This window comes from Choloepus didactylus, chromosome 8 (assembly GCF_015220235.1).
Source record: "Choloepus didactylus isolate mChoDid1 chromosome 8, mChoDid1.pri, whole genome shotgun sequence".
Classification (NCBI taxonomy): domain Eukaryota; kingdom Metazoa; phylum Chordata; class Mammalia; order Pilosa; family Megalonychidae; genus Choloepus; species Choloepus didactylus.
The window spans coordinates 66,512,551-66,538,139 of record NC_051314.1 but is presented as its reverse complement, the minus strand read 5'-3'; the positions used below and the strand labels follow the sequence as shown (position 1 = coordinate 66,538,139).

The window sequence follows — 25,589 nt, the reverse complement described above, 5'->3', positions numbered from 1 at the left end:
ATAGTTATTTTCTCTGTTTTCCTGGGTAGGATTTAGGTCCTGAATATGAAGATATATTTAACACTTCATTGCAGTGGATTTTAGAAAACGGAAAAGATGTCGGTATAAGGTAAAGGCTGTGATTTCTACTTTGACCATTTTGTACTTACAGGAAGTAACTTCAATTTTAAACTTGCCCTTAATTATTTTTAATAGGTGTGTTGGTTATGGCCCCGATGAAGAATTAACAAATATAACTGACGTACAGTTTTTACAATCCACAAGGCCACAGATGTCTTTCTGGTGTCGTTTTCGACGTGCTTTTATTACTGTAACCCACAGGCTATTGTTGTTATGCTTAGGTAAGTTGTTGGGGGTAAAGACATGATTCAGATGTTTAAGAGAAAAAAGATACATTGCAGTCTAGAATTTTTGTGTGTCTGTATTTCACTAAATACCAGGATTTAAGAATTCATTTCTGTGATAGTTACCATTTAAATCACATCCAGAAGTCTTCATTAAGGTATAATAAAGTTGAGCTTTTTTTCTTAATGTCAGTGTCTGTTTAAGGGCTTAGGAAACAGTACTATAAGGGAAGGTAGAAATAAAATGTTATTTGTCGTAAGAATATCACAGAAAAAACAAGTATAGTATATATATCAAAATGTCCAGAAAACAGAACTAGAAAATATAAAGATTGCTTATTTTTTTAAAAAAAAAATGTCAAAATAATACATAATAAGTTCATTGAAGATATTTTTAATTTAAAAAATTTCATTCACTTGAATTATAATTTTCTTTAGATTGCTAAATATAAAATCTATTTTGATATCTATTTTGAAATTTGCCTATTTTGATTGATAATTGGAATTTAGGAGATGTTCATTCATTTTTTTCCCTTTTTTCTTTCCAAGTCCTTTAAAATAATTCCGTTTATTTAAAGTAAAATTTAGTATGTTTTCAGTGTCACAATACTCACCTTTCCAGTAGTTTAATGCCACAAAGGAAAGCGTTTGTAAAATATATGTTATTTTGTTTTTTAAAAAAAAAGAGTTAGTAACTTAAATGTTTAGTTGTCAGCGTAATGGAAGAAATGTGTTTTTTTTAAGAGAGAGTAAGTGAAACTCTGGAAATGTTTAATATTAAACGTTTCTATGTAGCTTTAATTGTATAGATATTTCAACTCTTTGTCTTGAAAGGCTCATTACATTAGTCCATATGGCTTTTAAAATAATCACTGTAGAAACTATCACAAGTTTTTTTGTTGTTGTTGATGTTGTTTTATTTTGATTCATTTTTTTTAATACCAGGTTTATAAACTGGCCACCCAGTAACTTCAGGTTTCAATATTATTGAATGCCATTGACACAGTTTTTAAAACACAAAATATATAAATATTGCAGGTGTAGTGATGGTTTGTGTCGTTCTGCGTTACATGAAATATCGCTGGACAAAAGAGGAAGAGGAAACAAGGCAGATGTATGATATGGTGGTAAAGATTATAGGTATGGTATTTGTAAAAATCTAAACTATTTCTGGAATAGTTGTTCAATGATAAATTATAACATGATGTCAAGTGGTTGATTCATTTATAAATTTTTTTTATTTATTTTCAGATGTTTTACGAAGTCATAATGAAGCTTGCCAGGAAAATAAGGATTTACAACCCTACATGCCTATTCCACATGTACGAGATTCCTTAATACAACCTCATGACAGGTGTGTTCAAAGTGTTATGATTTGAAGTAAATCAGAATGTAGGTATCTTCTGCAGTATTGAAGGTTATATAAAGAATTATGACCCTTTTCAGCTAGACATGTTTTTCTCCACAGGCTTTTTGTTCTTGTTCTTTAAACTCTCCTTTGTAAATTCTCTTCTGTTTACCCTCCTGATTTTGGGTGGCATAACAGACAACTGGATATCCAAATTATTCTTACCTCTCTAGAGTCTTGATTCTTTGTTGCCAGTCTCTACCTTATTTCCTTTAATTTCATATTTATAAACAAACAAAGGCAGACAATAGCTAGTAGCGTTTTATTGATAATGTTTCAAAAATATTTTGGTATTCAGCCAGCTTTTTAAATAAAAGAACTAAACTTTTTTTAAAATTTTTTTTTATTGTAGAATATGACATATATACATAGAAGTGATAACTTTCCAAGTGCAATTTAACAAGTAGCAAATTTCAAATTATGTTATGAGTTACAGTACCATAGTTTCAGTTATTTCCTTATTGTGAAATATAGCAATATACAAAAAGGTGATAACTTTCAAATTACAACATAACAAGTAGCTATAGAACAAATTTCAAAGGATGCTATGGGTTACAGTTCCACCATTTCAATTCTTTCCTTCTAGCTATTCTAATACCCTAGAACTAAGAAGAAGAAAATTATATAGAGATTCAGTATTCATAATCCTTTGTTAAATTCCGTCTTGTGTGTTGCTACCCCTTCTTCTAGTTTAATCACTTTTCCAATCTTCAGAGATGTCTAGGCAGTGACCACCCTAACTTGTTCATGTTGAAAAGGGATGTTGACATTATGGGAAAAGGGTACACATCTGGTTGATGTTCTTGAAGAGTCTGTTGCTTCTGGGTTTGGGGACTTAGCTGGCATATGAGTTCTCTGGTGGATTTAAGTTTCTGAAGAACAAACTTAGTGAGTGAAACTTTTATAGAGTCTCAGATAGGCATCCGGGTACTCTTTAGGGTTTTCAGGACTACTGTTGACTTGGGCTTATCATATTGTGATCATCTGCCATATGTAACTGAAGCTTGCATAGGAGTAACCTCCAGGACAGCCTGTTGACTCTATTTTAATTCTCTTAGCCATTGAAACCTTATTTTGTTGCCTTTCTTTTCCCCTTTATCCAAAAGGCAATCTCAGCCCCTCGATGCTGGGGTCAGGCTCATTTCCAGAATCCATGTCGCACCTCTCCAGGAGGTCCTGTCCCACGTCGCGGGGGAGGGTCTGTCATTCATCTTGGAGGTCCTGTCCCACGTCGGGGGGGAGGGTGATGAATTTATTTGCCAAATTAAGCTTAGAGAAAGTCCACATTTGAGCAACAAAAGAGGTTCTCTGGAGGTGACTCCAAGGCATAATTATAGGAAAGCCTTAGCCTCCCGTTTACAACCATAAATTTCACCAGAGCAAGCTTCAAGATTGAGAGCTTGACTTAAAGAGTAGGGAGTTCCTAACTTCATATAGCATGTTATATACCATGTTAATCCATCCATATCTCACATTATCATCACTTAGTTGTACTAAATAACTTTTGAAAATGAAAGATGCCATATCTTAAAGCAGCATTCTTAACCCTAGCAACACATCAGAATCACCAGTGAAGCTTTGGGGGAAAAAATACAGATGCTCATGTTCCACCTCTGGAGATTGAGATTCAGTAAAACTGAGGTGAGGCTCAGGCATCTACATTTTTTAGAAAAAACTCCGTAAGTAAGTGATAAGAACAGCTAGACTTAACAACCAATTCCTTCAATTGCTAATATTTGAAAAAGATGACAAGCCAAGATGATAGTAAATTTGTCATTTTGTTCATGTGGTAGGAAAAAAATGAAGAAAGTCTGGGATAGAGCTGTTGACTTCCTTGCTGCTAATGAGTCTAGAGTTCGTACAGAAACACGAAGAATAGGTGGTGCAGATTTTCTAGTTTGGAGGTGGATCCAGCCTTCTGCATCCTGTGACAAAATATTAGTAATACCTTCTAAAGTATGGCAAGGTCAAGGTAAGTATTTTTAAACAACAACAACAAAATAATTTCCTTCTGGTTTTTCAAAACCATAAAAATCATCCATGTTTAAGTAAAACAGAACACTTTGAAGCTATATAAAGGCAAAGCTCCCTTTCCACTCCTATCTCAGGGAGGGAATCAGTTTCCTTTAAGAAGTAACTTTTTCCACATTTTTCTTCTTGCTATTACAAACATAAACGGTTTGGCATTATGTAATAGAATACTTTATACTTACTTTGATCTTTTTTTCACTTTAATCTAGTTTTATAGATTTGACTGTATTCTTTTTTCTTAATTTCTTTATGTAGATAACAGACACATAATTTTTATTTAAGTGGAATCATACCTTTCTAAATGCTCTTTTTTCCTGCCAATTTTTGCTTGCCTCCATCCTCTTTCTCATGAAGACCTGTCCACCTGCTTATGCCCTCTGCCAAGTAACTTTTGGGGGTATCCTTCTATATTTTTCTTAATGTCTGTATGGTTACATAAACATGTACATATAAATATATAGGTGATTTGGGTCATTGGTTGCTTGATAAAAATGAGATCATTTTATATGTATATCTTGGTTTTCTCATTTAAAAATATCAGAAATCTGTCCAAATCAGCTCATAATTCATTATTTTTCATTATTTGTAATGGCCTTATAATGCATGGTATGGAATAAATCTTGGTCCCATTGACCATTCACTGGTTGATAAACATTCATTTTGCTTATTTTTCCAACTCTAAATAATATTGTCTTAAGTGTCTTAAATATATAGTCATAAACATGTGGATTTTAAATTTCTATAGGATAGTTTCCCAGGAGTAGGATTGTTGGGTTGAGGGATCTAAATGTCCTTTGATTTTAATAGATGTTATGAGATTGCTTTCCACTAGCTGTAAGGCACCCAAATCTTCATTAGTGATAGCCATACCTCAAATGAGTTTTTTGTATTCTAATGGTTAGCTGCAAAGTGAAATCTCATGGTTAGTTTAATTTGCATTTCAAGGAGTGGGACCAAGTTGAGCCTTTTTTCGTATGCTTGTTGGTTTTGCTTTCTGTGAATTAACCTATTCCTATCCCTTACCCATCTTTCAGTTGGGTTACCTCTTTTCTTAACTATTAGTGAAAGCTCTTTCGTATATTTTATATGTAATTAACTTTTTATCTGGCATTTATATAACATGTATTTTTACTAAACCTGTTATTTTTATAGGTGGTTTATCTTTTGCCATTCAGATCATTTAATTTTTACACAAACTAATATGCCTGGTTTTTCCCAGTAGTTTCTAGGTTTTTCTTTTCTGGATTAAGGTCTTTCTCATCTCTAGTATGCACATGATGTTGTCTAGGTTTTCTTCTAAGATTTTTATTGCTTTATTTTTTGCATTTACATCTTTAATTCATCTGGAATTTATTTTTATATATGATATATGACGAGAATCTAACTTTTTCTTCCATATAAATGGTTATTTTTAAAATAAACCATTTGATTTGAAATCCCACTTTTGTCATACCTTAAAGATTTATGTTTTGATTCTCTTTTCTGTTCAATATTTATTTCATAAAGTAGTTTTATGTTTTGATACCAAGTATTCTCTTTTTCTTAATTTTCTTGGCAATTTTTGGGTACTTACCCTTATATATAAACTTAAAAATTCCAAGTGAAAATAAATATTGGGATTTCAAAATTTTATGAAATGCCTTTCCAGGATTTATTGATGTTGATTGTGTGTGTGTGTGTTGTATGTATGTGTGTTTCTTTTGATTTAATGCATTGCATTGATTCTCACCCCCCACCCCACCCCACATCCAATGTTAGGACCACTCCTGTATGCCTAAGATAAACCCAACTAGGTCATTATTCTTTTTAATAGATTATTTGATTTCTGTTTTCTAATTCTTACTTCTGTATAAATTTCCATGGAGAATTGATACTCATTTCTAATTCTTACAACTATTTAAGTTTCCATGGAGAGCTTTTCCATCTTTTTTTCTGTACTCTGGAAAAATTTAAATAATATTGGGATTGTCTACTTTTTAAAGATTAGAGCCATTTGAAAATCAGTTTGATTCTGGTGCTTTTTTAAAATTGAGAGATCTTGAATCATTCTTCTAGCCTTTTTCTGTAGCAATTTTTTTTTCCTTAGGTCTTTCACTTTTCCTGGGATTAGTTATTTCCAGTTTTCTGTGATTTTCCTACCAGTTTTACTGGTAACATCACATTTGCCTTTGACATTCAATGACATCAACCTTAGTAATCAGATGAGCTCCATTTCTTATATATTGCATAGTTCAGTAAAGTGTTGCCCATGGAATATGAAATTTTAAAATAAAACTACAAAACCATATGTTATTTTAAAGTAGTGTGATAATACAATAGACATCAAAGGTCATGATGACGTTACCAGCCAACTAAAGTATTCTGGGGTGCAGGATGGGCAGAGGGAAACTCAAAGAGCTGAAACTCTGTTTCCATAGGAAAGCGGAAAATGATATATAACAAGACAGTAAATTCTTCCTTTTTCTACAAGATCATGTTTATCAATGTTTGCTAAACACAGTATTTCTGGAAAAGGCAAATAAATTGCTTTGGAATTGCAGCAAATATATATATAAAGTAAATTTTGCTTTTGTTTAAATATATCTGAACACAAATGTTATGGTGCTGTATAAATATGGGTGTATGCTAGGCATTGTTACATGTAAGAAGATAGTTTAACTTATTAACAAGAAGCTTAATTTTCCTCCCCTTGTAAATGCAGTGGTTTAATTAAAAGGTACATGGTTAGTGGGTTGGTAATTAATATCAGTCTTCTGAATTCACTGACACTACAAGCTGTCTTCCTTTAATTGTATTTCTCTTCCAAGTAATTGCTAACTAATTGACCTTTTGAATTTTAGAGTTCATTTTCTAAACCATAGTTAAATGTAAATTGGATGATTGTATGACATTAGTATCTTTTAAGGTATTTTAAAACACTATTTAAAAATAAAACAGTAACTGCTGGGGAGCCTTTGAATAACTTATGCATCTGACAGATACAGTGTTTGAAATAAACAACAGTATTCCTTTGAAGAAAAGGTAGTTCCTGAGGTATCTAATCTTCTAGGCCCACAAAGTGCTTATGGTTTAGGGAGACAAAGCATATGTCTTAAAAATCAACTTGGCTTTTGGGACTACTTTCTGACCAGAATTGGACAGGAAGAGTTTCTCCTAAATCTGTTACTTTGTGGTGCATTGGGGTCTAGGCAAGAATAAGGTGGTATAAATGCTTCTGTTTACTTTGGTTGATACACATTTTTCCCTCTACCCACCCTCTCTGCTGCTCCAAGCCAATATGGGAATTTTAAGAAAATGAGATTGCCTGCAACTAAAAAGTCATCTTTGGTACACTTATGCATTGCTAGGGAAGTCTGGAAGGTACTAGAGATTCACAGGCTTCTTTGGATTTGGGGTTTGGCAAAGATTGTTGCTGCCCAGTGACCATTCTTCCACACAATATCAGCTACCCAATTACTCCAGTCCTTTCTTATCACTAGATGCTTTTGAAATCTTTAATTGATACACTTGGTCTCTAACCATGTACTTATTCTTTCAACTTTCCTGCTGTGTATATTTCTATTTTAACCTCCCCAGAACCCCAATTTTTTGATGTGTATACTTTCTTCAACTTCTCAGTCCTCCTATCTTTCTTGTCAGTCTCTGGTTCCTTGAGCCATCTTTTCAGTTACTTTCTTCCCGGTACCCTGAAATCATTATCTATCCTTTCATCTCAACCACTTGGCAAATTCCAACCAAGAATGAAACTGTAATTTATCTATGCCTATCCATGTGTAAGTGGCTAAGCACAGCAGGAGAAAATCATACAACTTGGCAGACTGGTACCACCATAAATAATCAACCTCGGCTAAGCCCTCAGCACTATCTTACTTTCATGTTTCCATCATATTTTACTAGTCACTTTACTTTCTACTCTACTCAATAACAATTTTAGATTTTCTCTATCTTTCAAACCTCTGATCTTCTTACCTCCCCTCTACTTCTCATCTGATGTCTCAGATAGAAGCAATCAGATTGTACCTGCCTCAAATTTCACTACCAAATCCATAAAATTACCAGAATCTACTCATCCTAGCTTCCTATTAGAATTGAGGAGTTGTCTCACTTAATTAAGACCCAAGCCCTCCATGTACTCTGGATCCCATTACCTCTAGTCTTCTCAAGTACCTTCCCTTCCTGGGTTTTCAGTCTCTGCCTCTTCTGCATCTTTTCATCAGCATTTAAACATGCTCCAGTCTCCCATCTTTAAAACACATTGTTGGACTTTCTCACCTTGTCTGTCTATTTACAGCCAGGGTGCATTAAACAGTTTACTATACTTATTCTTTCTGCTTTCTCATGTCCTATTTATTCTTCAAACCACTTCCATCTATTTTTCATCCACAACATTCCATGGAAACAGCTCTCCTTTAATTCCACAGAAAGAGGTCTCTGGCTTCCAAATTGTGAAATCCAGTGGTCATTTTTCTTTTCTGCTTTTATTTTACTTAATCTCATAATAGTGTTTGCAGTTGATCACACTCTCCTCAGAAATTTACTCTTTTGGCTTTGGGGATAACACTTTATTCTGGTTTTCCTCCTACCTCTGACCTTTCCCAGATTTTCCTCTTTTCTTAGACCTCTAGGAATTAGAGTTTCTCAAGGCCATCTCTTCTCCTTCTGCCTTCTTTCTCTGAATGATCTCATGTTGCAACTTCATTTACCATCTATATATTAATAATTCCCAAATTGATATCTTGAACTAAGTCTCTCTTCTGGTTTTCAAGTAATGAATGTTTCTTGAATGAACTTACTGATTAAATGCCATTCAACAAAATGAAACAATGGCAAAGAGTCAAACTAACTTAATTGTTTTTTGTAGCATTTCATTTAGATAGAAGAAATTCACCACCCAATAGTTTGACACCGTGTCTAAAGATTCGAAATATGTTTGATCCAGTTATGTAAGTATTACAATCAGGGATGCATGTGATTTTTATTTGGAATGTTTTGTTGAAAAATGCATGATCTTCTTGTAATCCTGTGATAGTAACTGAAAATTGGTTTTCCTTCTGAATCTCTAACTGCAGAAGATGTTGTTTTTATCGTCTCTTTTGTTAAGTTCCATACAAAGGTTTGCCCATAAGACATAGATACATAAAGATTTTTAAAACTTTTTAGAATCTTTGTACTCACTGTGAATCCTCAAAGCAAATAAATGCTTGAGGCAAATTAATTACATGGGGACAAACAGTAAATACCCTTTATTAATGTGTAAGTCATGTCTGCCAACGTTCTTTACCTCATTATATAATTTTTTTACATCTACTTTTATATTTTATTTCCAATCTCTAATTTACCAAAATGCCCTACAAAGATGTGCACATCTCTACCAGTCTTTTCTCTCCTTGTCCATTACTTCGGGAACTTTTCTGTCTATATAATTATAACAGCACGTGCATCCAAAGAATAGCCCAATTGAAAGTTATTGCCTTAGCATCTATACTATTTCACAAATAAGCTATAATAATTTTTTGAATGAACTTATTAGAATCCACTGCTTATTTGTCCAATGATATAATAGGTCAAATTCTGTTAAGGAAAAAGTCCTGACAATGAAAATTATATTTTATATATAAATATAAATATATATATTATATTATATATATATATAAAGTGCCACTTGATAACTCATTTAATTCAAGAAGTAATTGATACGATAAAATGCCAAATAGAGGCAGCAGAATTGGAAATCTGAAGCAGCACTGTCAGTACTCGCACCCACCCACACATACCATCCATTTTACAGAGATAAGAACATGTAACACTATGGCTACATCTCTCTATTAGGATTCTTTCTTCATGCCTTAGGGATTAGGAAATCAATGCCAATCCACTATTTTACTACCCTAAGATGATGATTTAAAATGAAGTTGCATTCCTCCCCTCTACACCATCTATGTCTCATAAAAAAGACACGTGCATTATTATTTCAGGAAACCCTAAAGCTTTCATAATATTGAGTTGATTGTGCAAAATGTTTGTTCTGTATCACTCTTCCATTATTTTGGGAAAAAAGTTAAGAATACACCATTTCCTAAGAATATTCCTTATGTTTAGGAATTTACAAATATTATTAAAAATAATAATATTCAACTTTTATAAATTTACTACAGCTCCTTAAAGTGCTTATTAACACTAATCTACAAAGAAAAAGAAATTACTGCAGGTGTATGAGGCTTTTAAATATAAAAATGACTTGACACATCTGTTCCGTGGTGGGCTAATCTTCATTGCTTCAGCTTTGTATCACTCTTACACCAGAAAGTGAGAGAAGGACTGGAACTTCTGAATGCTAATATATTTTTAATATACCTGCTGTTATTCAATAAGCATTTACTTATTACTAATTTTAATTATATGTGAGCTTTAAACTCACCCAATTGTAGTAAGATATACATGTTGTAACAGACAATAAAGACTTTTTATTTAGTAGGAATGTGGTTGTTAATCTTTGTTTTCATTAATTTTTAGGGAAATAGGAGATCATTGGCATCTGGCAATTCAAGAAGCAATTTTAGAAAAATGCAGTGATAATGATGGCATTGTTCACATTGCAGTAGACAAAAATTCACGTGAGGTAAAGTAATTTCCAGTTTTGAATTCTGCATTTTGGGTTTGTTTCCATTAAACTAAGACTGTTTCTTTTCTTTCTAAAATTTTTAATATCACAGGGTTGTGTATATGTGAAATGTCTGTCTCCAGAATATGCTGGAAAGGCTTTTAAGGCATTGCATGGCTCTTGGTTTGATGGTAAGAAGTTTAAGCTTTACAAACATTTTGAAAATATAAATTCATGGTACAGTGTTACTACTAGATTTTAAATTAAAGAATTGTAGACTAACACTTTTAGAGTAGTAATTTTAGATGATTTTATTTGCATTTTATTTTCATGTGTCTTACTACAGTTTATTTTTTATAAATATTGAGCATATTTTCACATATCAAAATATTATTTTTTATTTTACAACAGGGAAATTGGTTACAGTAAAATATTTACGACTAGACAGATATCATCATCGTTTTCCCCAAGCTCTTACTTGCAACACTCCATTGAAGCCATCAAATAAACATATGAACTCTATGTCTCATCTTCGTCTTCGGACTGGCCTAGCAAATTCTCAAGGAAGTCCCTGAAAAGACCTTCTACCACTCCTAGGACTGTTACTTTCAATAGAAAAATTCCTGTTTGACTTCCCGTCTTTGTTTTTAAATGCTTTTTGTATGTAATATTTTATTGATGAATATAGTTTGAACTTTCCAGAAATCATAAGGTTCCAAAGGAACTTAGCAGTGAGGCAGTAATGCTGAGTAGATAGAGTAATTGTTTTGTTCAGTTTTTGGAGTTCAGTTAAGCCAATGCATTTAAAGTTTGCATGAGGAACATTGACTTTATTAAACATTTTCAGATGTGGTGGTTGTATTTTTGCACCACAAAGTGTTTGAATAATCACACCAAAGCATGGTGAAGAGGCTTCTGGTATTTCCATAATTTCCTGTGAACTAATAGTGTGAGTTTTTGTGTACGGTCATCTTCATAGTTCCTTACAGGCTGATGTTGTAAAACTGTTAATTTCCTAATTTAACCCTGGGTTTCTTTTGTTTGTAAGAGATTCATTTGCTACTGCTGGAATATGGGGAAATTGATTTGGGTTTAGTGGTTGCATTTAAGTATAATGGGATGTACATGTACTTAAACTGGCTTTTGTATATATGTGTAAATGCTGGTGATAGCGAAAGTCATCTTGTTTTGTGAGGATGTCTGCATTAAAGCAGTAAAATAAGCTTCCTATTTTATTCATAATCTAATATGTGTGTATATATGTGTGTATAGATGTGTGTGTATATATTTATATACACACATACACGTATATATATAGGTATATAATATGAATGGCTGAACTATCACATAGATCAAACAACCAAACACCTGGAAGTATTAGATACAAGTTTTACATAGGTTTTATATTAAAATGTCTGAGTATGATTTTGTGTGAACATTCTGATATCAGTTGTAATGGATTCAAATTTATGTGAGCAATAAAGATGCAATTGGCAGATATTGGAAAAATATTTTGTGAAAGCTGTATTTATTATAAGTACTAGGGCTGTGACATAATACCTTTGGGATAAAGTCATTTCCCAATCTATTTATAATTTAATGAAATGTTATCGCCCTGTTACATGTCAAATTTAAAGCGGGGTACATTATTGCAGCAAAATATGTATTTGACGAATTATATTTGCAATTTTGAGTCATGAAAGTTTGCAGTATAGTAAATGGACGAGTGACCATTGCTTTGTGCCTCAGTATTTAATTTGTTTCAGTAAAGTTACTTTATTACTGTTTATGATTTCAGAATAAATATAGTTGCTGAGCAAAGTTTACTTGTAATCTAACAATTGGCTTTTTTTTTTTAATGACTTGTTAATATAATATATCATCAGTCCGAATGAATATGTCAAACAGCTGGAATTGTACCAATTCTGATTTTATTTAAAGCTCAGTTTTCCTTTACGTTTTATTGTGTATGTGTTGGTTGGGTTTGCAGCATGAACTTGCACAGATAATGCACGTTTTCTGGTTAAGTAAACATGATGCACACTATTCTGTAAAAGAAAACCCTATTGTGCCTTACCTATGTGCTTTTGTGGGCACCATGTTTATGAAGAATAAAAAATGATTTGTTATCTGAAGAGAATAAATTTTAAATTCTCAGTTTGTCTCAGATGCTAAAGTGTGAAAATATAAATATATATATAATATATAAAGTAACCAATCTTTCTGTATTTTATGTGCATCATAGTGATTTATCTGAGCTTAGTGATGACCTCATCTTGTGACCTGTTGCAAGAGTGAATGTAAAAAATAGCTGTGGCATTTTAAAAGGTCGCTTTTTGATGTAGATGCGTCTCTCTCTCTTTTTGCTTTTAAAATATATTTCATGTAAACACTGTACATTTATTATTGTAACATATACTATTATGCGGCTTATTTTACCTGAAATTGTTAAGCTGACCAAGCTCCCTTCCTGCAAGACAGATGGGAATGTGTGTAATATCTAGATATTTGAGAAGTTTTGAAGTTTATGTAATGTTACTTGTCCTGTTTAAAGAAAAAAAAAGGAAAAAATTCTAATTAAAAATTTATTAGGGTTTTTTTTTAATGCGTCTTGTTTTTTAAAATTTTTTAAGTGCCCTGTGTCTTTTTTATCACTGAAAATAGGTGTCTTTATTTTAAGATTCTGTTACATTTGGGGATCTGTGAATATGTGTTCTTTTAAAGATGGATGAGAACCGTGAACTTAATTTTAACCATCTATTCCTCAGCTTCTTACCCTTCTTTTCAAAGCGTTTCATCTATCTCTCAAGTGTTTGGATCAGCATTGCTCAAAGTGGGGTAAGAATGTAAATCAACAGGAATGCTAAGCACTCTTTAGTTTGGCTAGACATTTGTTTTTTCCATTGCAAGGCTTTCTAGAGGAAGGGAACAATTTTGTGTTCTGCTAAAAGTCCTTATCTCATGAACCAATGATAAACAGTTTATGGGCTGGCTACTTTAAGTGTCACTGGTTTAGATTTTTTTTTGTGGTTTAATTGAATAAAAAATACTTGATTATTCAGTCAGGTGGTTGACTTTTGTTGATTGCTAACAAATGCCAGGCGCTGTTATGTTCAAAGGGATGCAAAGATGAAAATGGCATTGCCCAGTCATAGAATGGTCACAGTCTAGAGAAGGAACACAGGGCAGATAATTTAAAAGGTAGTTGGCAAAGACAGTGAGAGAGAAATATGCAGAGGGAACTCTGGGAATATGCAGAGGTATCTTATGCATTTTAATAGAGGGAGAAGACTTAGAGCAGATTTTGTAGGTGAGGTAGCAAATGAGACATTTTAATTCAGTTTAACATTTATTAAGCAGCTATTAATCTGTATAGATAAAAAGATAAAAGTCACAGCTGTTAGGAAGCTCTCAATTTCATTCTTGTGATGAGCTCATAACCATTGTTGTGCAACATTGGTGTTACTATAAAATCCATTTTCATATTCATTGGTATGTAGTTTTATGATTGTCTTGTGAATATTGAAGTCTGGTATTGAACTTCAATATATTTCTTGTTTGGTACTCACTGTTTGAATAACAAATTGTGATTTCCAGATGAATAATGTTTGAATGTCCCATGTGCCCAGAACATTTCCTTTAATAAGATTTACCTAGCATTCTCACTCCTTGTTCCTGTGACATCACATTACTGTAGGTCACCTACATGGCTTCTTCGCACTTTTTTCCTAGATTTATCTCAGGAAATCACTCCTTCCAGAGAATCCAACAGAGGATGCTGAATCAAGCAAAATTTTGGCAACTGCTTTTTTGGAAAGGATACTCCAGAACAGGTACTTGAAATTAGGAACCAGAAGTTGTGGTTTAAGGAAACAGAGTGTCTAGGGGGCTCATTCTCTTGGTCCCATAAGTGTGACTAACTACTGCTTTTAAGTGTCATGGGAAAACTTGATGACTAGAAATGCGTCCTTGTGGTAGGTTTCTAGCCCTGAGTACTTTTACTCAGGGGAGCAGGAAAGACACATCTTGTTGATTCTTAAATTTTAAAACCAGCAGAACATGTGCACTTTTTTCATAGGTAGACATTGGAAAACTGCACATGCTTCTAAAATTTGAAAGAACAATGCAGGCATAGAGAACATGTTAACAAGGGCAAACTGATGGAAAACAACTCATGAATGTCTAAACTGTAAGCATTTTCTTATGGATGAAATCACAGTCTAAGGCAGTAAATACCAGGCATACCTTGTTTTATTGCACATTGCAGATACTGCTGCATTTTTTTTTTTTTACAAATCGAAGGTTTGTGACAGCCCTGCGTCGAGCAAGTCTGTCAGTCCTTTTTCCAACAGTGTGTGCTCACTTCTTGTCTCTGTGTCACATTTTAATTAAGGTATATACATTGTTTTGTTTTTCAGACATAATGCTATTGCACATTTATAGTATAAACATAACTTTTATATGCATTGGGAAACTAAAATATTCATGTGACTTGCTTTATTGTGGTAATTAAGAACTGAACCCACAATATCTCCAAGGTATGCCTGTAAAGAAACAGAAAAGGTAGTGGTCAGATCATGGAAGGCCTTGTAAGTAACATGAATTTTGGATGTCTGTTAAAGGGTGTTCAGGTAAGAAATGGATGATAAGGATTTGGTAGGATGTAGAATGAATAGAGGATTTAAGTAATGTTTAGACGGTAAAGTGGGAAGGACTTGATTAATTAGATCATGGGAGAGGAGTTGGTGTCTCATTTTATAGCATGGTAAATCCCAACATTTGGAGTATAGTTGATAAAACACACATTGGATGGGAAAGATTGAGTTTTGGATATTTTGAGTTTGAGACGCCTGCAGAACATTCAGGTGGATGTTTCTGGCAGGTGATTGGATTTACAAGTCTGTGTTATTCTGAGAAAGATCTGAGTTAGAGATAGAATTTGTGAGTTAAAACCACAAAAGTAGATTAGATGAGCCAGAGAAAAAGTCTGTCAAGAGACAGAAATTTGGTTATATTTAATTCTTCCATATTTAGGTGCCCTTAATTGGGGGTTGTAGTTGAGATTAGGTAGAAAGGAAAATATGAAACAAATTAAAAAGGTAGAATTGAAAAGGGTCTGAACAGAATGAAGTTGACGTGGAAATCTAGAATGACTCTTAGATTTCTGGCTTGACAACTTGTTGAATGGTGGGGACAGTCCCTAAATTAGGGATTATTAGATGGGAAGCAAGAGGCTAGTCAGGGGGCTAGATGAGGTTTCCCAGAATTGTGGAAGTTACAAATAATCTTTTTGCCTTTTTCTATTGTAGGACATTATTGGAGGAAGGACAAGATAACGACATCTGTCTAATTGTAAATAGTCTACCCTAACCAAATGCTTAACTTACATACTCTTCTAGCATTGTCTGTGATTCTCTGATATTGCTTAGGAATTTTCCTGCTTTGTAAGAAAATGAGGTACTGAGTAGATCTAGAAATCTGACTGCCAAAAGAAGGAGTAAATACAAAAGTTAGCTTGTGAATAGATGTACTTTTAAATGTACCCAAGACTAGAAACTCGTCTGAGGCTGTGTAAACAGCCTGGGTAAACTACATTCACATCTTACAGGCCTGTAAACCATTCTATTTTTTGGTGAATTAATTTCTACTCTGATTTGTTGTGTTGGTTTTAAAATTTAACTCTAAAAGGGCAGTCTTCTTTCCAGGTTCTTGAGAAGCTACTTCATTATAGCTCCAAAAGCTGTAATGCCTCTCTTTACCCATCCTTCCCCACCTATCTACCCCCAGAAAAAAATTCTAATGTGGACAGTTTTAGATTTCAGTGGCTCTTTATTTCCTACTGAGTAATAACCATGCTCAGCTTTATCTAGATTAGCCAATATCTAGATGTTCAATAGAAATGTAACATGAATCATAAGTAATTTAAAATTGTCTAAAGGCCACTTTAAACAAGTAAAAAAACAGGTGAAATTAAGGTAGTTAAATAAATTTTATTTAAAATTTTGTAGCTAGAATATTATCTCAACATGTAATGAAAAAAATTATTGATGAGTTATTTTATATATTTTTTCTCAGTCTGCAAAATCCAGAGTATATTTTACACTTACAGCTAAGGTGACCTCAAGACATGGGATGTTCATTTCTAAAACCTGTATCATTCATACTACTTTCAACCCATCTCAATTCAGATGCTACATTTTCATTGGAAATACTTGATCTGAATTTAGATTACATAAAAGCTACAGTTGAAAACGTAGATTCACATACCTAAGTTCTTCCAACTGAATCAGATGTTCAATTTCTTTAATTCAAATTAAATAAACTTCAGTTCTTCAGTTGCACTAGCCACATTTCAAGTGCACAGTAGTCACATGGTGGCGAGTGCAGACCCAGAGCAACACAACCTATATCCCGTGCCTCACCAGCCACCTGTGCTTGGGCTAAACTTAACTCCTTGCCTTTCCCATATATACCTAACTTTTACTTGATTCTGTTTTCATTAACATTGTTCATATTGTTCTTTTTTGCCTAAAACTTCCTTCATTTCTCATGACCCTCTAACCAAATCTTGCCCATCCTTCAGAATCCTGTACAAATTCCTCTGCCATGAAGCCTTGTTGATTACCTTTGGCTGGAAGTAACCCTTTATGTGCACTCTCAAAATACTTTATTTGCACTTCTCATGATTTTAGCAGTTTTCTTCCTTGCATTATAGTATTCAGTATACCATCATTTGGCTTCTATCTTCATCACTCCACTGAAATTGCTCTTCTAGAGATCACTAAAAAACTTCCTCTTGCCAAATTTGAGTCATTTCTGTGTTCTCATCTTTCTTGAACTCTCAGCACCACCTGACAGTGCTGATCATTACCTCCTTTTAAATTTTATTTTAAAAATTATTAAATAATTCGCACATGCAAGACTATGAAAAGTATATGTACAGTTTAAAGTACTCTCATCACTGAACATACAGAACAGTAACTTTCATGCTCTTCTGTATACTTTCCTGTTACTTCTCTCTTCTCCCCAACTCCCAGCTAACCAGCATCCTGATTTGTGTGATATTCTTTACTTTTCATTTGGTTAACCATGTTTGTATCTATAAATGACATAGTGTTTAATTATTCCAGTTTTTGACCTTTCTGTGAATAGGATCAAATTATATATATGCTTCAGTGACTATTTTTGCTCAACGTTGATTTTAAGATTCATCTGCATAGATGCATGTAGCCAGTCATTTTCCTGGCTGTATAGAATTCAATTGTATAGCATACCCCATTTGGTTTGTTTTCGGGTTTTTACTATTATAAAAAAGGTAGCTATGAACATTCCTGCTTAAACATGTCTCCCACTGCACATATTCAGGTTTCTCTAGGGCAGTGGTACTCAAAAAGTTTGGTTCTCAGATCAGCAGCATCAGCCTCAGCTGGGAACTTGTTAGAATTACATGCTATTGGGCCCTACTCCATTCTTACTGAATCAGAAACTTTGGTGGTGGGGCCCAGCAATGTGTTTTAACAAACCCTGCAGGTGATTCTAATGCACACTAAAGTTTCAGAACCATTGGTATGAAGACCTCTTTGGGAATTTAGTTTACATCTCCTGCTTACAGTTCCTGGCTCCCATGTTCTCCTTGAGACACCGTTCTCCTGTTTTCTTTGACACCTGAGGAATGCTGTTGAGGAGATAGTTAACACCTGACGGAAAGTAGCAGCAACTGACAATTATGCAGTGACAGCCTGTCACATGTACTCCACAGGTGAACTCAAGGCTCTGGAGAATGCTTATCTGAAATTGATTTCTTTGATGATAAAGTCAGGCTGCTCAAGCAGAGTCTGCTCAGCCTGACCTTTTGTTAGCTGCCAGCTCATCAACTTACTAAAAAAGTGGACAAACAAGACAGTGTTCCTAAATTGCAGTTTTTCTTTCCCTTTTTTCTCCTCTTTATAATAAATAATTTTTTCTTTTTACTTTTTGTCTTTGTTGCTTAATAAGTTTTTCTTTCTGCCAGAGAAGATAATTGGAAGGGCCACAGAAAGTTGTTTGCTTCTTCGAAGTGTTTCCCAGCAGTATAGATTCCATGAATCAGGTTCTCCATGCAGATGATACCATATTTACCAAGAGATTGTGCAATCAAAGAGTTATCTGTAAAAGCAAACTACTTACTGATTTTTCCATAACCACGCTTATAGATCAGTTCATTTACTGACTTCAGGTTCTGGTACCCCCATGCAATATATGGTTCCACAATTCTCAGCGTATTAATTGTGGCTTTGTTGAGCTTAACAAACGTGCCATTGAAGATTTGGCGAAGGCGAAGAAGCTGCAACACTTTTTGGACCTTTGGGCTCACACCACTGATACCTCTGATCCTGATGACATGCCAGTTTGGGTTCCACAGGTACATAGAAGTTGCCAGCTTATTCTAGCCATTTGTATCTCGGTTCTGTACATCTGTGTATATTCCTTGTGATAGTGCATGGCTTTTTCATAGATAAGCTTCCTCCTTGCCTTTTTTTTTAAAATTCAGTTTCATTTAAATATATTCACGTACTATATAGTCATCCATGGTGTACAATCAACTGTTCACAGTACCATCATATAGTTATGCATGCGTCACCACAATCTATTTCTGAACATTTTCCTTACATCAGAAAGAATCAGAATAAGAATAAGAAAAATGAAAGTAAAAAAGAACACCCAAATCACCCCTCCATCCCACCCTATTTTTCATTATAGTTTTTGTCCCCATTTTTCTACTCATCCATCTATACACTAGATAAAGGGAGTGCAATCCACAAGGTTTTCACAATCACACTGTCACCCCTTGTAATCTAGATTGCTATACAGTCATCTACAGGAGTCCAGACTGCTGGGATGGAGTTTGATAGTTTCAGGTATTTACTTCTAGCTATTTCAATACATTAAAACCTAAGAGGTGTTATCTATATAGTGCATAAGAATGTCCACCAGAGTTACCTCTTGAGTCCATTTGAAATCTCTCAGCCACTGAAACTTTATTTCATTTCATTTTGCATCCCCTTTTTGGTCAAGAAGATATTCTCAATCCCATGATGTCGGGTCCCACATAGGGTGGAGAGCAGTGAGTTCACCTGCCGAGGTGGCTCAGTTAGAGAGAGGGCCACATCTGAGCAACAAAGAGGTACTCAGAGGGAGACTCTTAGGCACAGTTATATGCAAGATGGCGTTTCCTTTGCAGTAATGAGCTTCATAAGGGCAAGTCCCATGATAGAGGGCTCAGCCCATCAAACCACCAGTCCTAATGTTTGTGACAGCATCAGCATCAGTCCAGGTGAGGAAGTCCAACACTTCTGCACTTTCCCCCAGCTCCTCAGGGGGGCCCTGTAAATATATTATTAATTCTCTGCCCAAATTACATTGGGATGTGTCACTATTTCACTCTAACCTATACTAACCTACCATGTCTTACTTCCTATTCAAAGTACCATGTAATTGTGGTGTTTGAACAAACCGACTGTAGAGTTACACTGTTTAGAAAATATAGATCCTGCCTCCTTGCCTTTTGAAGCATCTTTTGGCAAACTTCTTTCTCACGTGCTTGGTCTTCAGTTTGGCAAAATTCCTTTTCTTTTTCTTAAGGGTGTCCAGCATAGCCAAACCTCCTTTTTCTCTTTGACACCCTCCATGTTTCTAGCCAGAAAAGAGATATGTATTATAATTTACTGAGATATAGCCACATATCATGCAATCCACTTGATAAGTTTTTATTTGTCTACCTCATAATTTACATGCAGGTAACTCATTCAGTTTCTTTGAGTTACTCTTTAACATACCACAATCCCAGTTTTCCTCCTATTTAACTGGTTATTATTTTTCAAACTCTGGAAGCTCCTCCTCCCTGCTCAACTTTTACTGTTGCAGTGCCCAGTCAGTTCCAGCTTCTCTGCTAGTCTCTATCTAGATATGTTTTTCTAGGTGATTTTATCCAGGTCGAATGGCTTTAAATACCAGATATTTGATGATGACTCCCAAATGTATATTTTTAGCTTTTATGCCCCCCCCCCAAGGTCCAGATTTATATATCCAACTTGCTACTTGGTATCCACTTTCCAAATTTTACATAACAAAACTGATTTTCATGCCCTGTTCTTCCTCTAGTCTTTTCTTTTTCTGTAAATGACACCACTATGTCAGTTGTTCAAGCTGCAAACCTAGGAATAATTATTTATTCTCTTTTGCTCAATTCTTACATCCAGTTAGTTAGCAAGTCCTTTTAGCTCTTCTGTCAAAATATATTTCTAATCTATGCATTCTCTTTATGCCATCATTATATCTTGCCTGGATTGCTTGTCTCCCTGTTTCCTACACTGTTAAAATTCATTTTCCATATGGGAGCCAAAGTTGTCTTTAAAAATGTAAATCAGCACATGTCATTCCCTAAAATAAAATCCTCCAATGATTCCCACCAGATTTAGAATAAAATTCAAATTTCTTATTATGGTCTTCAGGTCACTGTTGTGAGCTGATCTATGCCCATCTTTTCACATATATCTTTTATCATGCCTACATCATTTACTCCAGCCACAGTGATCTTTCTATTCTTCTAATATATTTTCCACCTTATGGCCTTTGCACTTGCTAATCTCTCTGCCTGGAACACTATGGCCCTTGGCCTAGATATTTGCATGACTTGCTCATGAGAGTCATGTCCCACATTGCCAAGGAGACTTACACCCCTGGGAGTCATGTCCCATGTAGGGGGAAGGGTACTGAGTTTATTTGCAGAGTTGACTTAGAGACAGATACCACATCTGAGCAACAAAAGAGGTTCTCTGGAGGTGACTGTTAGGCATAATTATAGATAGGCTTAGCTTCACCATTGCAGAAATAAGTTTCATAAGGGCAAGCCCCAAAATTCAGGGCTTGGCTTATTAAATTGGGTGTCCCTAATGCTTGAGAGAATACCAGGAATTCACCGGGTGAGGGAATTCATTATTTCCACTTTTTTCCCAAGTCCCTCTGGGGGACTTTTTCATTTTCTGCCTCAAATACTCTGAAATGAATTGAGGCATTACATTAACCTCTACAGAATAACAGATCTCATTCCTTATTCTAGGTTCCATATAATTGTGTTGTTTAAATAAACTGACCAGACAGGTTAAATTAGATAAAGTGCTACAGAAAATTTGAATTTTGGACAAAGTAAACATCTCTTCCTTTGGTCTCACACAGAAGTTGAGGTTTTAAAATACAGACTGTCTCATCTTTTACCCTGTATTCTGATTTACATTGGTCCTAACCAGATCAGCTTCACTCATATCTCTAATTGAAGTCTGATCTCTTTTTTAGCTTCTTTAACAGCTGCTATATGGAGTAATGCTGATTTTCAGACCTGAAGAACTCTAACTGTGAGCCTCAGGTGTCACACAGTTACCCAAATTTCCAGGGAACTACCAGGTTATACACAAAGCACAGCATCACAGATTTTAGAAATAACATCTAAAACTCAGGAATAGATGTGACTGCTATAAGAGCTTACAATGTAGGAACCTTTACAATGAGCCTTATTGAACATTCTGTACTAATCATCGATTGCCCCATCTCTGCCCACTTTCTATCCCCTGATAACCTATGCTCTTGATTTAAATCCTCAGAGTTTGCTCATTATAGTTTATATTACTGAGACCATACAATATTTGTCCTTTAGTTTCTGGCTTATTTTGCTCAACATAATGTCCTCAGTGTTCATCCATGTTGCACATGTCATACCTTTATTCTGTTTTACAATTGTGTAATAATATTCCAACATACGTATATACCATAGTTTATTTATCCACTTGTCTGTTGATGGACATTTGGGCTATTTCCATCTCTTGGCAATCATGATTAATTCCACAATAAAAATCAGTTTACAAATGGTCTGTTGATGTCCGTGCTTTCAGTTCTGAGTGTATACCTAGTAATGGGGTTGCTGGATCATATGGCAATTCTATACTTGGCTTCCTTAGGGAACTGCCAAACTGCCTTCCAGAGCAGCTGCACCATTCTACATTCCCACCAACAGTGAATAATTGTACCTCTTTCTCTACATCCTCTCCAGCACTTGTAGTTTTCTGGGGGGGGTGGGGGTGGGTGGGGGGTTGTTTTGTTTTGTTTTGTTTTTATAATGGCCATTCTAGAAGGCATGAGATGATATCTGATTGTAGCTTTGGTTTGCATTTCCCTAATAACTAGTGAAGTTGAGCATCTTTTCATATGTTTTTGAGCCATTTGTATTTCCTCTTTGGAAAAGTGTCCATGTCTTTGCCCTTTCTTTAATTGCGTTGTTTGTCTTTTTTGTTGTTAAATTCTAGGCTCTATATATTCTGGATATTAAACCCTTGTCTGATACGTGGTTTCCAAATATTGTCTTCCATTACATAGGCTACCTTTTTACTTTCCTGACAAAATCCTTTGATGTGCAAAAGTATTCAGTTTTGAGGAGATTCTGTTTATCTGTGTCTTTTTAATTGCACATGCTTTGGGTGTAAGGTCTAGGAAACAAGCTCCTATCACAGGATCTTTAAGATATTTCCCTACATTTTCTTCTAATAGTTTTATGATCTTAGCTCTAATGTTTAGGTCTTTGATCCATTTTGAGTTAATTTTTGTATAAGGTGTGAGATAGGGGTCTCTTTCATTCTTCTGGATATGGATATCCAATTCTCCAAGCACCGTTTGTTGAAGAGGCTGCTCTGTCCCACTTCATCTGACGTGACTACCTTATCAAAGATCAATTGTAGGTCAGAGAGTCTATTTCAGAATACTCAATCTGATTCTATTGATCAGTATATCTTTCTTTATGCCAGAACCATGCTGTTTTGACCACAGTAGCTTCGTAATATTCTTTAAAGTCAGGTAGTGTGTGAGACCTCCCACTTCATTTTTCTTTCTCAAGGTATTTTTAGCTATTTGGGGTACCCCGCCCTTCCACATAAATTGGATTATTGGCTTTTCTATTTCTGCAAAGTAAATTCTTGGAATTTTAGTTGGTATTACATTGAATCTGTAAAAATCAACTTGGGTAGAATTGACATCTTAACTATATTTAGTCTTCCAATCCATGAACACAGTATGTTCTTCCATTTATTTAGGTCTTGATGTTCTTTAGCAATGTTTTGTAGTTTTCTGTGTATAGGTCTTTTATATCCTTGGTTAAATTTATTCCTAAATATTTGATTCTTTTGGTTGTTGTTGTAAACGGAATTTTTTTCTTGATTTCCTCCTCAGATTGTTCCTTATTAGTGTATAAAACACTACTGATTTTTGCACATTGGTCTTGTATCCTGCCACTCTGTTATACTCTTTTATTCTAGTAGCTTTGCTATAGATTTTCGGGGATTTTCTGTATATATAAGCTCATGTCAACTGCAGACAAAGTTTTACTTCTTCCTTTTCAATTTGGATTCCTTTTATTTATTTTTCTTGCCTAATTGCTCTAACTAGAAATTCCAGCACAATGTTGAATAACAGTGGTGACAGTGGGCATCCTTGTCTTTTTCCTGATCTTACAGGGAAACTTTTCAGTCTTTCCTCATTGAATATGATGTTAGCTGTGGGTTTTTCATATACGCCCTTTATCGTGTTGAGGAAGTTTCCTTCTATTCCTATCTTTTGTAGTATGTTTGTCAAGATGTGGTATATTACATTGATTTTCCTGTGTTGAACCAGACTTGCATACCTGGAGTAAAACCTACTTGTTCATGGTGTATAATTCTTTTAATGTGCTGCTAGATTTAATTTGGAAACTTTTTTTTTAATTCAGTTTTTTGAGATATATTCACATATCATACAGTCATCCGTGGTGTACAATCGACTGTTCACAGTACCATCATATAGTTGTGCATTCATCACCTCATCTATTTTTTGAACATCTTCCTTATACCAGAAAGAGTAAAAATAAGAATAAAAAATTAAAGTGAAAAAAGAACATCCAAGTCATTGCTCCCATCCCACCCTATTTTGCACTCAGTTTTTGCCTCCAGTTTTCTGCTCATCCGTCCATACACTGGATAAAGGGAGTGCGATCCACAAGGCTTTCACAATCACACCATCACCCCTTGTAAGCTACATTGTTATACAATCGACTTCAAGAGTCAAGGCTACTGGGTTACAGTTTGATAGTTTCAGGGATTTACTTCTAGCTATTCCAATACCTTAAAACCTAAAAAGGGTAATCTATATGGTGCATAAGAATGTCCACTCGAGTGACCTCTTGGCTCCATTTGGAATCTCTCAGCCACTGAAACTTTATTTTGTTTCATTTCACATCCCCCCTTTGGTCAAGAAGATGTTCTCAATCCCACAATGTTGGGTTCAGATTCATCCCTGGGAGTCGTATCCTACATTGCCAGGGAGATTTGCACCCCTGGGAGTCAGGTCTCACATAGGGGGAAGGGCAGTGAGTTCACCTGCTGAGATGGCTCAGTTAGAGAGAGAGAGGGCCACATCTGAGCAACAAAGAGGTACTCAGGGGGAGACTCTTAGGTACAATTATATGCAAGTCTAGCCTCTCCTTTGCAGTAATGAGCTTCATAAGGACAAGTCCCATGATAGGGAGCTCAGCACATCAAACCACCAGTCCTCAATGTTTGTGACAACATCAGCATCAGTCCAGATTGGGAAGTCCAACACTTCCACGTCTTCTGCCAGCTCCCCAGGGGGACCCTGCATATGTATTTTTATTCTCTGCCCAAATTACTTTGGGATGTGTCACTATTTCACTCTAACCTATACAAACCTACCATATCTCAATTCCTATTCAAGGTTCCATGTAATTGTGGTGTTTGAACAAACTGTAGTTATGCTATTTAGAAAATATAGATCCTGCACCAAATAGACACCTCTTCCCTTGTTTCACATGGAAATTAAAGTTTTAAAACACAGTCAGTTTTGACCTTTACCCTTTGGACTAGTTTGCCCTAGTTTTAATCAGATGTGCTTCATTCATATCACTAATTGAAGTCTGGGCTCTTTTTAGCTTTTTTTATTTTTTTTTAACAGTTGCTGTATGTCCTAATAGTGACATTCATATCTGCTGAACTCTAGCTCTGGATTTCAGATGTCACAGAGCTATCCAATGTTCCAGAGACCAATCAGGTTATACACTAAGGGATCAGCATCTCAAAGTTTGGAAATAGCCACTACAATTCAGGAATAGATTTGACTACTGTAAGAGCTTACA

The 25,589-nt window shown here is 34.9% G+C and overlaps 1 protein-coding gene across 1 annotated transcript in view; it reads left to right on the top strand.

Moving 5' to 3' along the window:
- The window catches only part of LEMD3 (LEM domain containing 3), a 66,876-nt gene extending 53,887 nt beyond the window's left edge, over nt 1-12,989 (top strand). The window contains exons 5-13 of the mRNA XM_037845892.1: nt 30-109; nt 196-341; nt 1,383-1,484; nt 1,596-1,698; nt 3,546-3,724; nt 8,645-8,726; nt 10,297-10,402; nt 10,497-10,575; nt 10,796-12,989. Coding sequence (XP_037701820.1) covers nt 30-109; nt 196-341; nt 1,383-1,484; nt 1,596-1,698; nt 3,546-3,724; nt 8,645-8,726; nt 10,297-10,402; nt 10,497-10,575; nt 10,796-10,959 — 1,041 coding nt within the window. The 3' untranslated portion in view covers nt 10,960-12,989. The remainder of the gene's footprint in view (nt 1-29; nt 110-195; nt 342-1,382; nt 1,485-1,595; nt 1,699-3,545; nt 3,725-8,644; nt 8,727-10,296; nt 10,403-10,496; nt 10,576-10,795) is intronic.
- The last annotated feature ends 12,600 nt before the right edge of the window (nt 12,990-25,589 follow it).